The sequence below is a fragment of the Martes martes genome (genome assembly GCF_963455335.1).
Source record: "Martes martes genome assembly, chromosome: 11".
NCBI lineage: Eukaryota > Metazoa > Chordata > Mammalia > Carnivora > Mustelidae > Martes > Martes martes.
This window is the reverse complement of record NC_137899.1, coordinates 85,412,693-85,432,851: the sequence shown is the minus strand read 5'-3', so window position 1 is coordinate 85,432,851 and position 20,159 is coordinate 85,412,693. Positions and strand designations below refer to the sequence as shown.

Sequence of the window (20,159 nt, the reverse complement as noted above, 5' to 3'; positions counted from 1 at the left end):
GTCTTTTATGGTTTGTCTCCCTCCCAATCCCATCTTGTTTCAGTTTTTCCTTTCCTACCCCCCAAACTCCCCACTTTGCCTCTCAAATTCCTCATATCAGGGAGATCATATGATAATTGTCTTTCTCTGATTGACTTATGTCGCTCAGCATAATACCCTCTAGTTCCATCCATGTCATTGGAAATGGCAAGATTTCATTTCTTTTGATGGCTGCATAGTATTCCATTGTGTGTGTGTGTGTGTGTGTGTGTGTGTGTGTGTGTGTGTGTGTGTGTGTGTGTGTGTGTGTGTGTGTGTGTGTGTATATACACACACACACACACCACATCTTTATCCATTTACCTGTTGCTGGACAACTAGGTTCTTTCCATAGTTTGGCTGTTGTGGACATTGCAAGCAAAATTTTTTTTGACAAAGCTGTTTATCCCTCATGGCTTTTGTTTCCCCATTGTAAACACACTTCTCCTTTTTTCACTGAGGGTAATATGAGGATCAAAAGGCATGTTTTGAGAAGTGCTTTTCAGACTTCAGGGGGGAAAACACCAAGTACCTTAAGTGTTTGACAGTATCAAATAATGCCATTTCATTAGCTATGTCCTTTTGTTCAGTGTATTCCAACTCAGAACTGTCTTTAAATATCTATTCCTCTATAAATCATACTAATTATTTTCATCCTAAGTCAGGAATTCCAGAGTTTATCTTTTAGTGAAGTTAGACATGCTCTTCTTCCAGTTCTAAAGAGTCACTGCACTTTTTTTTTTTTTTAAAGATTTTATTTATTTATTTGACAGACAGAGATTGCAAGTGGGCGGAGAGGCAGGCAGAGAGAGAGGAGGAAGCAGGCTCCCTGCTGAGCAGAGAGCCTGATACGGGGCTCGATCCCAGGACCCTGGGATCATGACCTGAGCCAAAGGCAGAGGCTTTAACCCACTGAGCCACCCAGGTGCCCTGTGACTGTACTTTTCTTAAGAAGTGGTTGTGTTTGGGACACCTGGATGGCTCATTTGGTTAAGCAGCTGCCTTCGGCTCAGGTCATGATCCCAGCATCCTGGGATTGAGTCCCACATCGGGCTCCTTGCTCCGCAGGAAGCCTGCTTCTCCCTCTGCCACTCTGTCTGCCTGTGCTCGCTCGCGCTCTCTCTCTCTCTGACAAATAAATAAATAAAATCTTTTAAAAAAAAAAAAAAAGAAGTGGTTGTGTTTTAGAATTGGATAGCGTATTGAAACTCTCACACTCACGTACGCACGCATGCGTGCATTCATGTACACCAGGTTCACGCTACATGTTTTTCTCTAAAGAAAGCTTTTTCCAGATTATTTGAAAACCAATTCAGATGTTACCAACTTGGGAGCATTTTTTTCAGCTCTTAGTTGTTCATTGTTTTCTTTCTTGTGCTCTTTGACTTTTGATTCAGATATGGCCAGTTTTATCTGAGACTCTAAATAAACACCGGGCTGATAATCGGATTGTGGAGCGTTGTTGCAGGTGCCTCCGCTTTGCTGTTCGCTGTGTAGGCAAAGGATCTGCAGCCCTGCTGCAGCCACTAGTTACGCAGGTAAGTTCTTCCTTTGAGGGAAAATGTGAAGTGTACAGAATTTGAAGTAAGAGTCTTTATTTATTTATTTTTTTAAGATTTTATTTATTTGGAAGAGAGAGGAAGGGGGAGATCCTGACCAGCAGGGAGAGGAGGAGGGAGAAGCAGACTCCCCACTGAGCAGGGCGCCCAACTCAGGGCTGGATCCCAGGACTCAGATCATGACCTGAGCGGAAGGCAGACATTTAACTTACTAAACCACCCAGGCATCCCTGAAATAGGATTCTTTAGAACAAAAACTTTGCTGATGAAATGAAAACACTTCTGTATTTATTAAATACAAATTCCAAAATATTTGAAAGAGATAAATAGTGCCTATGGTATGTTGTCTCTGAAGGAAACTGCCTATAATCTGTTTTGTGATAGTCTAAATAGTAACACATTTCACTGTAAAATTAAGAGAATGACTTTAATGCCCAGCTCTCATATACCAATGCTGAGCATTTTTATATTAATTTTTCTTTTTAAAATGTGTCATGTCAAATTTTGCTGTTGCTTGGCCCAAGGGAATTTTTTTCTATCTCAGTCACAGTTGGTAACATAAGTCTGTTATTTGACAAGAAATGTTTGATTTGATTCTTTTATAATCACCAAGATTGATACATAATTATGATGGTGTGATTCTGTATGTATGTATGAGATTCTCTAAGAACATATTCACATCAAGAACTATTCTATATGAGATACCTATAACTAGTGACTTGGATCACTAAGCAATTTGATGTTAACCGTACAGCAAAGCCAGAACTAGATTGAGGCAAGGCAAAGTGTAAGTCTTGGCATTTGTAGGACTTGGCGTAAGTGCCTTTTTAAATTTTGCTTCCATGCATTGAGGGAAATGCTGGGCCACACCCAAAAGCCTGAAGTGACCTTTGTCTACCAGGAGAGTGAATCCATGGTACAGATTCTAAGGAGGCAAACCCTCCAAGGATCTGACCCTGATGGTGAGTGCCCTCTTAAATTCTGCACCCTAGGTGCCTCATTCTTTTTTCTTTTCTTTTTTTTAAAGTAACTTCTACACCCAATGTGGGGCTCAAGCTCACGAACCTGAGATTGAGAGTTATGTGGCCCACTGACTGAGCCAGACAGATTTTTGTTTTTGTTTTTGTTTTTTTGAATTGTGTGAGAGAGAGTGGGAAATGGCAGGCAGAGAGAGAAGCAGACACTCTGCTGAGCAAGGAGCCCAATGTGGGACTCGATCCCAGGATCCTGGAATCATGACCTGAGGCGAAGGCATATGCTTAACCGACTGAGCCACCCACGCGTTTCCCCCACTCTCCACGCTTTTTTTTTTTTTTTTAAAGATTTTATTTATTTATTTATTTGACAGAGATCACAAGTAGGCAGAGAGGAAGGGAGGCATGCTCCCTGCCGAGCAGAGAGCCTGATGCGGGGCTTAGTCCCAGGACCCTGGGATCATGACCTGAGCTGAAGGCAGAGGCTTTAACCCACTGAGCCACCCAGGCAGCCCACACACTTTTTTTAAAAATGGAATTTGTATAATATATTTCTCTTCATTTGTGTATTTTATCCACATCTTAACATCCTTTTTACAGGCTGAACTCAGCTTGATATAATCAAAATTCTGTCTTTCAAACAAAAATTCAAAATCATAAACCCATAAGAAAATAAATTAAAGGGGCACCTGGGTGGCTCAGTTGATTATGTCTGCCTTTAGCTCGGGTCATGATCTTGGGGTCCTGGGATGAGCCCCACATCAGGCTCCCTGCTTAGCCGGGAGCCAGCTTCTCCCTCTGCTCCTACCCCTGCTCCTGCTCTCTCTCTATGTATATCAAATAGTTAAATAAAAATCTTAAAAAATATATTTAAAAAAAAGAAAAATTAAAAATGATGATAAAAATAGAACAGTGTCCATTTATATAGTATATAGGGTTTGGATCAGAATCTCTTTATGGATCAGGCGCATTTTTTCATGGCACCTTTATTCTTGCCAGTTTTAGCTCCTGCCTGGCAACTCTGCCTCTGAGAAGGATCAGACGGAGGCTGGTCTTGGAGGCATTGGTTCCTTGGTGGCTGGTGGGAGGCAGGATTGCCGGGCTAGTGGGGCAAGCAGGGGAGAGCAGCAGCTGTGTGTGAAGCAGAACTTGGGCTCACTCTGTGCAGAGTGGTCAGAGAGGTGAGGACAGACAGCAGCGGGCAGAGGCCAGCATTTATTTACAATTCCGCTCCTGAGGATGGAGAGCAAAGTTGGTGATGACTGCCGCCAGAGGTGTGACCCTGCCCTGCCTCTCTGTCCTGGGCGCCTCATTCTTAAGGAAGCACGCACCCCCAAGTCAAGTCATGCTAATGCAGTATCAGTTGGCATATACACAGCCCTGTATCCTTTATATTATAGATTTGAGTAAAGTTTACCTTTTCTGTACCCTGAGGACACCGTATGTTTGTACTGCATATCTTTACACCTTTGGTTATATGTCCCCTTCAGTGTAATACATTCTAGGTCAAACATAATTTGATTTAATGTCCCTTTGCTATTGGAGGATACACTCATGACTTTGATTTTCTTTTAATCCTGCTAATCAAGTATGTGACCAACCCAATCGAGTACCTTGTATAGGAAATGTGTTCTAAAGTCAGTAAATGTGAAAAAATGATAAGTATTTATTAAAATCCAAAAATCAGAAATCAGCAAATTAGAACCAGTGGGCCTATTACCTGGTTTTGTAAATGTAATTTTACTAAAAGGTTGCCATGCTTATTCATTTATATATTTTGTATTGGTCATTTGTGCTGTGGTGGCAGAGTTGAATAGCTAAATCATATGACCAGCAAAGCCTAAAATTTTTACTATCTGGCCCTTTTAGAAAATGTTTACCAGCTCCAGACTTAAATCATGCATTAAGTAGAGCATATAGTTTTGAGTGTACAACACCAAATAGATCCATAGCTCTCATCATATGCCCATTCCGTGGTAGGTGTTAATAATAAGAGTCAGTCACTTTGTCTTTCGGCACCCACCCATACTCATTAAGTTGAATTTATATAATAAAACCAGTACACTCAGTTAAGCATCCAACTCTTGATTTCAGTTCAGGTCTTGCTCTCAGGGTCATGAGTTCAAGCCCTACATTAAAAAAATATATGTGTGTCGTGATGGCATTTTAAGTAGATGAATGTACACATTTTGGAGGAGAATAGGGAAAAAATCCTAAACAAATCATTTAATTAAAATATGTGTATTAACATTTTTATTCCATGAGTAGATCTGGGTATCTTGATAAGAGACACTGTTTTTTTTACTAAAACATTTAACTAGAGGAGTTTAGAAGCATCTCAGAATTCAAACAGTGCTTTCACTGCCTCTTTCAGGATAAGGGTATTTGGTATTTTTAGCCCTGCTGTAGTTTTATATGCCTTTTTTTTTTTTAAGAGTTAATCTTGAATGCAAATAAGAACAACCTTTAGGTATTGGGATTTATGCTAGGAATCTGCAAATAGCTTGGATGATAGCAAACTCATGGCTTCCAGCTTGAAGTATTATGTAGCTCTTACAGCATTGTTTTGGGAAGGTAAAAGATCAAAGGCTTGAAAGGACTCTAAAGAGAGTACTTGAAAATTACTGAAGAATTGAGCCCTGTGTTTCAAAAAATGTTGCCAACAAGCTTTACTATGTTGTCTTAAAGAGAAGAAATCAGTCTGTCTGAATTTCTTCCTCTAGGCAGTTTCCTAAGTTGATAACTTTTGGGGGGGTAAAGAATTGAACAACTGGTTTCTCCCTTGGCAGATGGTGAATGTGTACCACGTACATCAGCATTCCTGTTTCCTGTACCTTGGCAGTATCCTTGTGGATGAATATGGCATGGAAGAGGGCTGTCGGCAGGGACTCCTAGACATGCTCCAGGTTTGTTTTCCCTGGGGAGTTTCTTGGAGGGACTAAAGGCCTGAGCAGTTTGTTCTTCACCATGTTTTGAATTCTCTTCTCTATGTTTGTCCTCCAGGCATGTTGATTTACTAATAACAGGGAGGTCGCAACTTGCCAGTTGTTCCCTGGACAGATATGCCTGGGAGTATGTGAGGGAGATTGACCATATGACTGTAAATAAAGATCATTACAGCTATTACTGCCAGATTTATGCTCTCTAGAGATGATGGTTTTTTGAGAGGTGGAGAAGGGAACAAATGGATGTAAAAAAAAGGATCTCTAAACTCAAGGATAATTCTTTTTTAGTTGCTTGCCTGGAATAACCAGTGTACTAGCTCACTTATTAGCAGGGTTGGTCTTAGGGTAAATAGCAGGCATTGGAAAAGGCTCTTGATATACTGCTTTTTTCCCCTCCTAGTCATAAGGAAGAAAATATATTCGGGAGTTTATCATGCTCCTTTTCACAAGATGTCTTACCCTTTAAAACTGACATTTCATGGGGCACCTGAGTGGCTCACTCAGTTAAGTGTCCGACTCTTCATTTGGGCTCAGGTCGTGATCTCAGGGTTGTGAGATCGAGTCCCACATCAGGCCCCACACTGGGCATGGAGTCTGATTAAGATTCTCTCCCCTTTGCCCCTCCTCACGCTCTCAGAAATAAAATAAAATCAACATACTATTATTTTAAAATCTCAAAAAAAATCCTTCATCTACTCCTTTAGTGGACTTGACCATATCTAGTACACAAGCAGTCTTTACTTTCAGAAACTTCTACAGCTTTTGTGAGAAAGAGAGAGAGAGACAGAGATAGAGAACAAGGTGGCAGTAGGGGGTAGTGAGCATGGGAAGACGAAGAGAGAGAACCTGAATTCAGCACCACACCTAGCATGGAGCCTGACACAGGGCTCATTCTCACGACCATGAGATCATGACCTGAGCCAAAATCAAGAGTTGGACGCTTAACTGAGCCACCAAGGCCCCTGCAGAAACTTCTGAAACTTTGAGATAACATCTGTCCAGTTTCATCAACTAAAATTGATACCCTCAACCCTTGCTGAACTGTGGACTACATATGTGAAAACTATTAACAGTTGAGAAAGATTTCTCTCTTCCTTTTCTTGATCTGATTCTCATCATAGTTTTTTTCTTTTCCCATCTGTACTTCCCCTATTTTGTACCTTTTGTATATGTTATGATATTTAGCAAGTCTGAATGCTGTTGGATTTAGTATATAGTATTTATTTAAAATCACCATTCTGTTTTAGGCACTGTGCATCCCTACCTTTCAGCTGCTGGAACAGCAGAATGGGCTTCAGAATCACCCCGACACTGTGGATGACCTGTTCAGGCTGGCCACCAGGTCAGTCCTTCTGAAGAGCAACCCTTTCTTTTATTGCTTTTCCCCATCACTGCTTCATCTTGTCTTGTAACGCTTGACTGTTTCTCTGTAAAATGAAGTTAGTGAAGTATAGGTAGGTCAGTGATTCTCATAGCCCATAGTTAAATTGTGAACAGAATATCCCTGTAAGTGAGGAAGAGGAGTTGGATGGGAGCAGGGTAAAGCAGCTGGGCTGGGTTTCTGTCACAAAGGAGGGAACATGCGCAAGACAGTTAAAACCAGCTTGGTAAAAACATTTGATTAGAAAATCTGTAGAATCCCCTGTAGTTTTATGTTTCTGTGCTGCTCTGATGACATGTTTCACTTCAGCTTTTTCCTTTAGGAAACTTGGCATCCTTTAGATACAGTCATATCTCAGAGTAAAAATTTCTTAGGATTTTAAGGTGCCTTAGAAGTTATCTTGTTCTGCACTTCCTGGTTCTACCCCCAGCTTTCCACCTCAGTTTTTACTTAAATTTCCTTTTACCAGTAACGCTGACTATATTATTGCCAAACCTTTGAATTCCTTCTTTAGTTCCTAGCTAAGGAATTTGAATCAAATCGGTTAGTGAACATAAAAGCATTTAAAAATTATGAAAAATAGATTATTATATGTAAATACACACTTACTATATATTTTATCACTTATAAATGCAAAGTAGTAGTAACTATTTCAGAATTGAATATTGAATGCTTTTTTGGTTAATTTTTGGACACGTTAGAAACACCTTTGTTGTTGTTATTGTTGTTGTTGATACGAGAGAACCTTGGGTAGACTCTCCAGTCCCTGTTTACCCAGTGTGTGTTACTTGAAAAACATCCCTGAGATGCTCTTTGCTAGATAAGCATTATGAAGTAAATTTGGGAAACGCTGTGTCTTTTTTGTGGAGAGTCTCCATGTATGTTAAAGGGTCTGAAACCTTGTAGGATATTGAGTGGAAAGTTTAGAGAGTTCCTATATACCCCTGCTCTACCCCCCACAACCCCATGGCCTCCTTCACTATTTACATCTCCCACCAGAGTAGTCTGTTTGTTGGAATTGATGAACCTGTATTAACATGTCATTATCATCCAAAGTCCATAGTTTACATTAGGATTCACTCTTGGTGGTGTACCTTCTGTGGATTTGGACAGACGTATAATGCATGTATCTACCATTATAATATCATATGGAATAGTTTTCATACCCTAAAAATCAGTGTATTCCACCTGTTCAGCTGTCCCTCACCTTCTAACCTCTAGCAACCACTGATCTTTTTGTCTCCATCCATTGTTTTGCCTTTTACTCTGGCTGCTTTGGAACCTAATCCTTTCATTTATACCTAGCCTGTCTTTCCAAAACACCAGGTTTATTCAGCGCAGCCCTGTCACCTTGCTGAGGAGCCAAGTGGTCATCCCTATCTTGCAGTGGGCCATTGCCTCTACTACCCTGGACCACCGGGATGCCAATTGCAGTGTCATGAGGTTCCTGCGAGACCTTATCCATACAGGGGTAGCCAATGATGTAAGTAGAAACACTGTACCTTTCTACTTTGTACCTTATCACCTTTTTATATCTCTTCCTCATTTCTTAGGGGAAAACTGGATTCTCCTTAATTGATCTATATTGGTAGGTCATACCATTCACTAACCAAAACATAAACTATTAGATTTCAGACAGCCTCTACTAAGTGCTATAAGCTATATGAAACAGTCTAAAAGTATTTTTTTTTTAATTTTAATGTTTCTTTCTTTTTTTTTTTAAGATTTTTATTTATTTATTTGACAGAGATCAATAGTAGGCAGAGAGGCAGGCAGAGAGAGAGAGAGAGAGAGAGGAGGAAGCAGGCTCCCCACTGAGCAGAGAGCCCGATGTGGGGCTCGATCCCAGGACCCTGGGATCATGACCTGAGCTGAAGGCAGAGGCTTTAACCCACTGAGCCACCCAGGCGCCCCCAGTCGAAAAGTATTTCTGCTTCCCTATCGTCCAGGATTTAGTAGAAGAGATAAACAGATAAACAGAGATAAAAAGATTTAAGTAACAATAAGAAGGCAGTATTTGATTGCCAGATGAGTGATAAAAGTCATGATTGCTATGAGATCAGAGGAGAGAAAGCTCCTTGATCAGAAGTGGGTTGGGATTAATTTCTGGAAGAAGATAGACTTCACTGGGCCCATCGGATATAGGTAGAATTTGGATGGATTAGAGAGGGGAGGGCAGTCTTAACTGGGGCATAAATCATAGTCAGTAGAAAGGATAGTACTAAGTATATTAGACAATTAAGAGACCTGGTTGGCTGGAGTAGTAAAATGGCTCACAAAGTTTTCTTTTTTTTTTTTTTTAAGATTTTATTTATTTATTTGACAGAGAGAGATCACAAGTAGGCAGAGAGGCAGACAGCGGGGAGGGGGGAAGCAGGCTCCCTGCTGAGCAGAGAGCTCAATGCAGGGCTCAGTCCAGGACCCTGAGATCATGATCTGAGCGGAAGGCAGAGGCTTAACCCACTGAACCACCCAGGTGCCCCACAAAATTTTCAAAGGTAGATTTGGCTAAATGTGGAATAGAGTTTATTTAAGGTTAATAGAGAACAGTGAAGAAAAAAGCAACTGTGTTAATGGGCTAATTATTTAAGAAGTTTGGTCATAAAGGAGAAAGAAGAAAACTAGATGTGAAAAGCAGTTTATAAAAAGTTATTTCTTTCCAAGATATTAGAAATATACGTATATTCTAGTGTATATTTAAGAAGTGCCAATGTGTATTCTGTGCCAAGAAGAAAATAAGGGTTTTTGTTTTTTGTTTTTTGTTTTTGATAGAAAAGATTAGGTATGTGATAGAAGTTCTTGTTTATTCACTTGGTTTTAAAAAAAAGGAAATAGGAACACATTTTTCTATGAAAAATAATTAAAACTGCTACCTGTAACCTTTAGTCATTGTTTCTCTTCTGCTCTCTATTCTAAAGGTTAAGGTTAATCTCAGCTGAAATCCGTGCCCATTTCCTTGATACTAAACTCTTTTAATATTTTCTTCCTAAGGACAGAACATTTTAGTGGAGTCTGTAAATCTTGCTGTTATGTATTATATATACTTCTTTTTCCAGGAAGGAGGAATTACTAGAGTGGAGAGTTGAAATTAGAATTCATCTTTGCTCTTGTTTCTTTACAGCACGAAGAAGACTTTGAATTACGGAAGGAACTTATTGGACAGGTGATGAACCAGCTTGGACAGCAACTTGTAAGCCAGTTGCTCCACACATGCTGCTTTTGTCTCCCTCCCTATACCCTACCAGATGTGGCTGAAGTCCTCTGGGAGATCATGCAGGTTGACAGACCGGTAAGATTGTTTTCATGAAGAAGCCATTCTCACAGTCCTTAAACTTTGGTTCCTGGAGGCAGACTATAACTTTGAAACCAGCTCTGTTGTATCTCCATGGTACCTAATCTAGGCATATTGCTAAGTTTAATTATTAGATGAAGGGGCCTATAGAAGGCCAGTAATGCATTATTAGGTTTTTGAAAGCATGTTGGTGTCACTGTCATAGGGTTTATATTACCGAATACTAAGCATGGAATTCAGCTGTGTGGCTGGCCAGTGAGTAATTTGTTCATTTGTAAGAGATGCCCATATATCAGTTACATAGTGGTACAGGTTATTCAAGAAGGGAATTCACTCCAAGCTCCTTAGATAACATTGTATGGTTTTCCTTGGTAATAAGTCTCACCAGAGCATTTGGGGATACAGAAGTAGAAAATCAGCTCACAATATACACTTGGATTTCTCCTTTAGATTAATTTGCATCTTGTTTCAGTTCTTGATCCAGGTCATTTATCACCTGAGCATGGAAGGTTTTTTTAGGCTATCCAGTAATGTCCAAGTAATTTCAGTACTGGGCCATGATCATAAATGAGGTTATGTGTACTGCGTGGTAGTTTTGAGCATAGTGGTAAAGTATATATAGCTTATACATTATTTTTTAAATAAGATTTATAGTTTTTAATATTAATACAAAAGCAGTTTAGAAAAGTGCACAGTTGGTTCTAGTTAAAGTAAGTTATCTTTCAGAACCACGGAAAAATCCAGATGCACAAGTTTATTGTAAATTTTAAGTCCACGTATATCTTAATGTTGTCTCTTGCTTTGTATCATTGATGACATTGTTAGCCTCAACTTCAGTAGTTTCACAAAACAGAGTACATTTCTAGTGTTGGATTCTGATGTTACTGAGCCAAAAGTTCTTCCTTGGATTTGTATGTTATCTCCAAAATTCAGTGATTAGTTTATATTGTTTTAGTGAGCATATGCTTTACTTGATCTTTGGCTGAAACGAAAGGTGGTCCCGTGTAGGGCAGATGCTTGATAAATTTCTACATTTTCTTTAGGTTTATCTTCCAGAACAGCCACACGAACTTTTAATTGTTGTTGTTGTTGTTGTTTTAAGATTTATTTATTTGAGAGAGAGGGGGCACGAGTAGGAAGGGCAGAGGAAGACGGAGAAAGAATCTCAGACTCCGAGCCGAGTGCAGAGCCCACCATGGCTCAGTCTCACAACCTGAGCCCAGTCAAGAGTTGGACGTTTAACTGACTTTGCCACCAGGCACCCCTATTTCTTCTATATCAAACTCGTGAGGCTCCTATGTGACTTTGGTTTCGTCAGGTAGCTCTGCAGTTCTTCCTCGTAAGCTCAATGCCTCAGGAATTAATAGTACCTACAGTTCCCTAGTTGTTCAGCATGTTCTTGTTTCAGTGTAATATGGCTATATTTTTGTGTTTTCCTAAAGAAAGTACTCAGTGAACCCCTGAGCGCCAACAAGTTTGATTACAAAAGTCCTTGACCTGGGGTGCCTGGGTGGCACTGGTGGGTTAAGGCCTCTGCCTTCTGCTCATCAGGTCGTGATCCCAGGGTCCTGGGATCGAGCCCCACATCGGGCTCTCTGCTGGGCGGAGAGCCTGCTTCCCCATCTCTCTATCTGCCTGCCTCTCTGCCTACTTGTGATCTCTGTCTGTCAAATAAATGAATAAATAATCTTAAAAAAAAAAAAAAAAGTCCTTGACCTGAGAAATAAAATTTCCATACTGTTACTTTTTTTACAAGCATACTTGGTTCCCAGGTGGCAGAAAACTTATTATGTAAATTTAACTTTATAAAACATTCTTGGTGCCCCTGGGTGACTTAGTCAGTTAAGCAGCTACCTTTGGCTCAGGTCATGATCCTCAGGGTACTGGGATCGAGCCCCATGTGGAGCTCCCTGCTCATTGGGGGTGGGGGGGTCTGCTTCTTTCTCTCCCTCTGACCTTCCTCCCTGCTGTTCTCTCCCTCTCTTTCTCAAATAAGTGGATTAAAAGAAAAAAACTTTTAAAAAATAAATAAAAATATTCTTAATTTGTAAACATAAGGTTAAGTGATAACAGAGGAAGAAAATTAGAATAGCAAGTTGAGGCAGGAACAGAAACCAGATAGCCATCGGCTTTTAAGTGTTTACTATATAGATAGATAGCAACAGGATGGGTGTCAAACAGTTTAAAGTGATTATTTTCTATAAATATCAGCTTACAATTTTTGTAAAGGAACTTTTACATAAATATGGGTTGTCCATACCCTGTAAACTGATTGAAATTCTAGGGATTAAAGGTCGAAAGAAAATTTGCATTCTTGAGCACTTTCTTAATCATGCCATTTTCAAAAGTCAACACAGGGATTTTTTCAATAGAAGATGGCATATCAGCTTTGTCACATGGCTTGAATATACTATTTAAACCCTTACTTCTGGGGCGCTTGGGTGGCTCAGTGGGTTAAAGCCTCTGCCTTTGGCTTGGGTCATGATCCCAGGGACCTGGGATCAAGCCCTGCATCGGGCTCTCTGCTCAGCGGGGAGCCTGCTTCCTCCTCTCTGCCTGCCTCTCTGTCTACTTGTGATCTCTATCTGTCAAATAAATAAAATCTTTAAAAAAAATAAATAAGTAAACCCTTACTTCTTTGTTGGATACCCATCTGTGGCAAATTTATTCATGTTTTCAACCGGATTTCTGAGATTCCTTTGTGTGCTAGCTGATTAATTTTGCTTTTTAGTTTCATTTCTTAATGTTCTTGTTTGGGGCTACATTGTAGTTAACTCACAGGCTATTTTGGATGCCAAAACTTCTATCAAGTAAGGGTTCTTCCTGAATCTCTTGACCCTCCTTGTTTGTCTTAGTAGAGTGTTGTCTTCCTTGGGGGGCAACATTTGGAGAATTATGCAGTACTTCTTAAGCATTTATAATGTAATATTTACTTTTGCTCCGGTTTGTTACCATAAATTAACATAATGGAATATATAATGTAAAACAATTTAGTTGTAAAAGTTATTTTATTGCTGAAAACTACAACCAAAGTGTACACCCTACTTAAGAAAGGCATGGAAAATGAGAGCTAGCTCAAAGAAGAAGGGTTCAACTGAAAGTAACCCAGAGGAAGTCTCTAGATTTGATTTTTAGTTTGAAGAGGAAGGAAGGGGGAGGGAGGGGTAGACAGTTTTTGTGCATTTAAAAGGCGTAAAGAGACTATGCTTAGATGTAAATAATACTCTTTTACAACATTTTTAAAAAGGATTTATTTGAGAGAGAGAACACAAGTCAGGGTGGGGGGGGCAGAGGGAGAGAAAGAGAATCCCAAGCAGACACCCTGTTGAGCATTGGATCCCACAACCCATCAGATCACGACCTGAACCGAAACCAAGAGTGGGATGCTCAACCCACTGAGCCATCCAGGTGCCCCAATAGTATTCTTTTATTTTTTTTTAAAGATTTTTAAAATTTATTTTTTTTGAGAGAGAGTGGGAGAGCACAGAGGGAGCATGAGAGAGAGAAACAGTCTCCCACTGATCAGAGAGCCCAGTGCAGGGCTTGATCCCAGGACTGTGAGATCATGACCCGAGCCGAAGGCAGCAGCTGAACCCACTGAGCCACCCAGGCGCCCCAATAGTATTTTATTAAATAGCAAGCAGAGTGAGCAGCAAAATTTTCTGACCCAGAGAACAGGCAGGCATCACAAAGGAGCTGACTGGATATGAATATTCTACTGAGACTTGACCTTAAAATCCTTTAGACCCTCGGTTCATACTATATATATATATTCTTTGACAAGTTTACGTAACTATACTTTTTGTTCTTACTCTTTGTGGTACTGAACTTTTGCTGTAGGTTGCCTTTGATCTGTACACTCTAGAGTTTTCTGGCAGCTGTTTAATTTTTGAAGTATTACAGAAGTTTAATGACAGAAACAGAGCAATAGTCTCATCCAGAAGAGACTTCACTTCTAAGGTAGAGAAGGGCTTGCTGAAATGATGCATGCCACACCTTTGATGGGAAGTCTAGGTTTGCCTTTGTAGACTGTTCCAAACCCCAGAGGGTTGGCAGGCCTAAAGATAGTAGTGCTTTTGTTAATTCCTTTACTTACTTCCAAGTCTGGAAGAGCTGATGGTGCTAAGAAAAGCCTGCAGGTTTTGTTATTACTTACAGGGTCCAGTTGAGTAAGTCCTGCCTCCTCTCAAAACTCTTACTGTCTCTCTACACAGACTTTCTGTCGATGGTTAGAGAACTCCTTGAAAGGTTTGCCAAAGGAGACAACCGTGGGAGCAGTCACAGTGACACACAAACAACTTACAGATTTCCACAAACAAGTCACTAGGTGAGTGATGGGGGACTTTTCTGGTTTTGTTGCTTTTTTAAAACTAAACAGAAATGGGTGTGCAGAAAAAATATATCTTCGTTACTTACACCAAATTTACCCAGGAGTATGTTTCTTGTGTGCCTTCGTTAATTCAGTTTGTCTGTTTAGCATTGAATTGCACAAATTGACATTAGAAACCAATCTGAGGGGAAATAACCGCCATGCTGTATAGGTGTACCATCAGTTTTACTGTGCAAACTTATTAACTGGTATAAGGTCTTAATGGGTAAGTGGAAGCGTTATTTCTTCCAAAAGAAGAATGCGTTCATCAGCCCACTACCCTTCACGGGATCTGTCTTTATCTTTCTGAAGTCCTCTGTTCTCTTCTGTATTCAGGGGTCAGGAACGCAGGTGTGAATAGATGAAGCATTAGTTGTAAAACATAGATGATGTAAACTGCAGTGAAATGGAAAATTTTCACTGTGCCTAAAGATACTGAAGTTTTGTTTTGTTTTGTTTTTTTAAAGATACTGAAGTTTAATTTCATGGAGGCCAAACAAAATATATCTCTGAGATGCATTGAGCCCATGAGCTGCTTGTTTACAGCTTAGTTAAAATGTTAAGTATACATTAGTATATTTTTTATTGTGAACGTAGTAACCATTTTAAGTGTAGCTACATAGTCTTCCTAATTACTGCTTTATAGCCAAAAAGGTGTTGCTTAATTTCCATACAGTGCCTCTATTAGTAAACATTTCAGTTATTTTTTTAGTATTATGGGTAATATTAAAACTCTAGCCTTTTCCTTCTTTTGGCTGTTTTCCTTAAAATGCAATCACTGACTCAAAGGTTATGAGATTTTTATGGCTACTAAGTGTTAATGGTAGCAAGTTAAAGTGTGTTTTGTAACTGTGTGCTACCTTGCCCTCATATACCTTTATATATATCTAGAATCTCTAGAATTTTGCCTAAATTTTAGGCATTGGCTTATATTCATATAGTAATGGAATGACTTACAGGTCCAAGAATGAATGTTGAGTAAGGTAATAGTGTAAACTAGTGTAAAGTAATAGTGAAAAACACTGGAGATACTCTAATTGCTCATTAATAGAAAATGGTTAAGTAATTAATAGAGTATAACTAAATGATTAGGCACTGGAAGAGAAGGAGCAAGAATATAAGTGTCATGATACAGAAATATATGTAAGGTATATTATAAATGGAAAAAATAACAGTATTATATAACCCAACTTGTCCTGATAATTTTTTTAAGTTTCTTACTGTGATAAAATACACATAGAGTTTATCATTTTAGGGGTGCCTGGGCGGCTCAGTGGGTTGAGCCTCTGCCTTCGGCTCGGGTCATGATCCCAGGGTCCTGGGATCTAGCCCCGCATCGGGCTCTCTGCTCAGCGGGGAGCCTGCTTCCCCCTCTCTCTCTGCCTGCCTCTCTGCCAGCTTGTGGTCTCTCTCTCTCTCTCTCTCTCTCTCTCAAATAAATAAATAAAATCTTAAAAAAAAAAATTTATCGTTTTAATTATTCTCAAGTATACTGTTCAGTAGTGTTAAGTATTTTCACACTGTTGTGCAGTCAATTTCCAGAAATTTTTTCATCTTATAAAACTGAAACTAGGGGTGCCTGGATGGCTCAGTGGGTTAAGCCTCTGCCTTCGGCTCGGGTCATGATCCCAAGGTCCTGGGATCGAGCCCTGCATCAGGCTCTCTGCTCGGTGGGGAGCCTGCTTCCTCCTCTCTCTGCCTGCCTCTCCGCCTACTTTTGATCTCTCTCTCTGTCAAATAAATAAATAAAATCTTAAAAAAAAAAAAAACCCAAACCCATAAAACAGCAACTCCCCCTTCTCCCATTCCCCAGCAGTCATACTCTACTTTCTGTTTATGAGTGAAATCATATGGTGTTTATCCTTTTGTGACTCTCTGTAATGTTCTCAAGGTTCATCTATGCTGAGGCATGTGTCAGAATTTCTTTCCTTTTTAAGGCTGAATAACATTCCACTTTATGTATGTACCACATTTTATTTATTCATTCATCTATTGGTGGACATTTGGATTGCTTCTACCTCTTGACTGTTTTAAGTAATGCTGCTGTGAACATGAGTATACAAATATCTCTTCAGGACACTGCATTCAGGGTGCCTATGTGACTTAGTCAGGTGTCCCAACTCTTGATTTCTACTCAGGTCATGATCTCAGGGTTGTGAGATCAAGCCCGGCATTGGGCTGGCTCTGTGCTGGGCATGGAGCCTCCTTAAGATTCTCTCCTTCTCTCTGCCCTTCCCCACCTTTAAAAAAAAAAAAAGGACCTTGTTTTCAGTTTCTTTGGATTGAAAAGAATTCCCAGTAGTGTTCTTTTCCCCACTGAATGGTCTTGGCACCCTTATTAAAAATCATTTTACCGGGCCCCTGGGTGGCTCAGTGGATTAGGCCTCTGCCTTCGGCTCAGGTCATGATCTCGGGGTCCTGGGATCGAGCCCCCCATCGGGCTTTCTGCTCAGCGGGGAGCCTGCTTCCCCCTCTTGCTCTGCCTGCCTCTCTGCTTATTTGTGACCTCTCTCTCTCTCTCTCTCTCTCTCTCTGTCAAATAAATAAATAAAATTTTTAAAAAATATATCATTTTGGGGTGCCTGTGTGGCTCAGTGGGTTAAAGCCTCTGCCTTCAGCTCAGGTCATTCCAGGGTTCTGGGATCGAGCCCCGCATCGGGCTTTCTGCTCAGCGGGGAGCCTGCTTCCCCCCTTCTCTGTCTGCTGCTCTGCCTCTTTGTGACCTCTCTCTCTGTGTTAAATAAATAAATAAAATCTTTTTTTAAAAAATCATTTTACCATATATGTGAGGGATTTATTTTGGGGCCCTTTGTTCTATTCCATTGATCTCCATGTCTTTATGTCAGTACCATACTGTTTTGATTACCATGGCTTTGTAATAATTTTGAAATTAGGAAATGTGAGACCCCCAACTTTGTTCCTTGTCTAAGGTTATTTGGAATATTTGGGGTCTTTTGAGATTCCATATGGATTTTAGGATATATTTTCCTATTTTCACAAAAAATGTCAGTAGGATTTTTGATAGCAGTTGCATTGAATCTGTAGATCACTTTGAGTAGTATTGATGTCCTAACAAAATTAAGTCTTCCAGTCCATGAACAGGAGAGGTCTTTGTTTTTTTTTTGGTGTCTTTAATTTCTTTCAGTAACATTTTGTAGTTTAAGTATTACATTCTTTTTGATGCTATTGTAAATGAACCAGCTTGCACTTTTAAAAGCTCTTTTATTATATTTGTTATATATTATGCATAGTAAATTTCTGAAGACAACTGGGACCAGGATGGGACTTTGTTTTTATTTCATAACTTTCTATAATATTTTCATTTTTTTCTAAGCATATGGTATACATTTATAATTAAAACCAGACTTAGTTTTTAAAAAGGGGAGAGGGATGCCTGAGTGGCTCAGTCCATTAAGCATCTGACTTCAGCTCAGGTCATGATCTCCCAGTCTCCTCAGCTTCATGCTCAGTGGGGAGACTGCTTGTCCCTCATCCTCGGCCCCTCCCCCTGGTTGTGCATGTGTGTGTTCTTTCTCTTTTTCTCTCTCGCACATGCCCTCTCTCTCAAATAAATAAAATCTTTAAAAAAATAAAAGGGCAAAAGCGGGGGGTAAATTGTAGGTGGTGGTTCAATAACTGATCGTCTTTTCTGAGACTTAATTTCTTAATCTTACTTTCCAAAATGGCTTATTTTCTTATCTCCCTGAGTTTCTTCAGTAATTTTGCTAAAGAATTTGTTAAAATTCCAAACCTATGAGTGCTGTTATTTTGTAGCTTACTAAAAGTGGCTTAACTTCATGTCCCAGAAGTAACTGATATTTGGCCATAGATCAAGTGACACATATGGCCAAAAAAATGGCATGTGACTACTTTCATGATATATTTTGCTAGAAGGGAATTTCCCCTTCTCTACGTAGGTGTATATTGACTGGGATGACTTTACAGTTATTTTACTTTTTTTTACGGTGAATCTTCCCAGTAGTAGTATTCCACCTCTAAGCAGTCTCAGGGAAAAGAGTGTAGTAGCTTCTTTCTGCTTCTGTTTTGTTCTTTTCCATCTAGTATTGGGCAGGATCATATTGGCTATAATTTCCTTAAAGCAAATGGAAGCCTGGAGAGAACGCTCAAAGAACGAGGTTTAGCGTCAGGGATATTGGCATGAATCTTGCCACTTGCTGAACCTTGGCCTATTCATCTGTAAAATAGGGTTAGTACTACCTCTCTTACTCATAAGGGGTTATTATGAGATACCAAGTGGAAATCTAAAGATTTGGTATGTAGTAGGTGATCAGTGAATGTTAACTTTCTCCTTGGAAAAGAAACTGCTGGAATGTTGTTAATGCATTTGCAAAGCTAGCTGGAGCATGTCTCCTGCCAGCTCTAAGGCAACCACCCACACATTCTAGAATAAGTACCCACCAAACCTGTATTCCCTTATCTGAACTAGTCTGTGATAGGTAGAACTGTAGAATAAGTCTGAAAAGTCACGGATATTCCCCCATTTAAGGAAAATTAAGTGGCACAGAAAGGAACCCAAATAACACAAGGCTACAAACAAAAATACCTATGATCTTTGCCCTGTGATATTGGGAAATAAGGTGCACCAGCAACCTGGCCTACTTGATCTCCCACTGCGGAACAAGTTTTGCAGCTCCTCCTATAGTAGGCTGTGATGACACGGTGCTGGGAAATGAACAGAAGAGGTAATGTCGAGGTACTAGAGAAAAGCTTTGAGATTGCTCACCTCCTTGTAGTAATTCTCTTTCTCTGGTATGAGTTTTGCTCTTGAACCTTCTGTTCCATGCATGACTCAGTCTCCCTTTTGGTTGTAAGGTCCTGTAATTCCTGTCTGAACATGCTGCTTTGTTTGCCATTCTAACAGGGAGGGCAAACTGGTTCAGTTTCATTTCAGCAAGTCCAAGCCTGTTTTTCAAATGGTGCTGGTAATTAATTCCCTAACATTTTTCATTGGTCAACTTGAAGGAAGCTGAGGTTTTTCATTCTGAAACATCATTCTTATTCTCCAAACACTACTAATTATGACTAGAAGAAATCCTGCCATCATTTCCCATTTCTCTGTGTTGATATTTATTCTCTGATTCTTAACACCGGCATGAGAATCTCAAGGTCAGAAGATGTTGAATAAAGTAAGCATTGACTCTAGAGTTAGAAGCCAGGATGGGGTGTCTTCTTGCTCATGTCGTTAGTTAGAGCTTGGTTACTCTGCGTTATCCGTGAATATCAGGTGAGGAGGGCTGTATTTCTCAGCACACCACTAGGATTATGCGGCTTGAGATGGTCACCATAAATGTATTCAGAAGTATGGCAAAAGGATCGGGGTTGTGGGACTAGAAGCCAGAAAATAGAATCTAGAAAAATAGTGGCCATTTTATTTTTCTTTTTTTTCGAACTTCTTTTTTTTAAGATTTTATTTATTTGAGAAAGATTACAAGAGATAGAGTGTGAGGGGAGAGAGGGAGAAACAGACTCCCTGCTGAGCAGGGATCCCCATGAGGGGCTCCATCCCAGGACTCTGGAATCATGACCTGAGCCGAAGGCAGAGACGCCCAACCAACTGAGCCACCCATGCGCCCCAGTGAATGCAATGAGATGAAATGGGA

At 39.9% G+C, this 20,159-nt stretch overlaps 1 protein-coding gene across 3 annotated transcripts in view; it reads left to right on the top strand.

The window, feature by feature from the left end:
* TNPO3 (transportin 3) overlaps positions 1–20,159 on the top strand; it is an 89,636-nt gene that overhangs the window by 64,738 nt on the left and 4,739 nt on the right. For all 3 annotated transcript variants that reach the window (XM_080818156.1, XM_080818154.1, XM_080818155.1), the window contains 6 exons: positions 1,416–1,556; positions 5,341–5,457; positions 6,744–6,838; positions 8,204–8,360; positions 9,999–10,166; positions 14,384–14,496. In XM_080818156.1, coding sequence (XP_080674282.1) covers positions 1,416–1,556; positions 5,341–5,457; positions 6,744–6,838; positions 8,204–8,360; positions 9,999–10,166; positions 14,384–14,496 — 791 coding nt within the window. The remainder of the gene's footprint in view (positions 1–1,415; positions 1,557–5,340; positions 5,458–6,743; positions 6,839–8,203; positions 8,361–9,998; positions 10,167–14,383; positions 14,497–20,159) is intronic.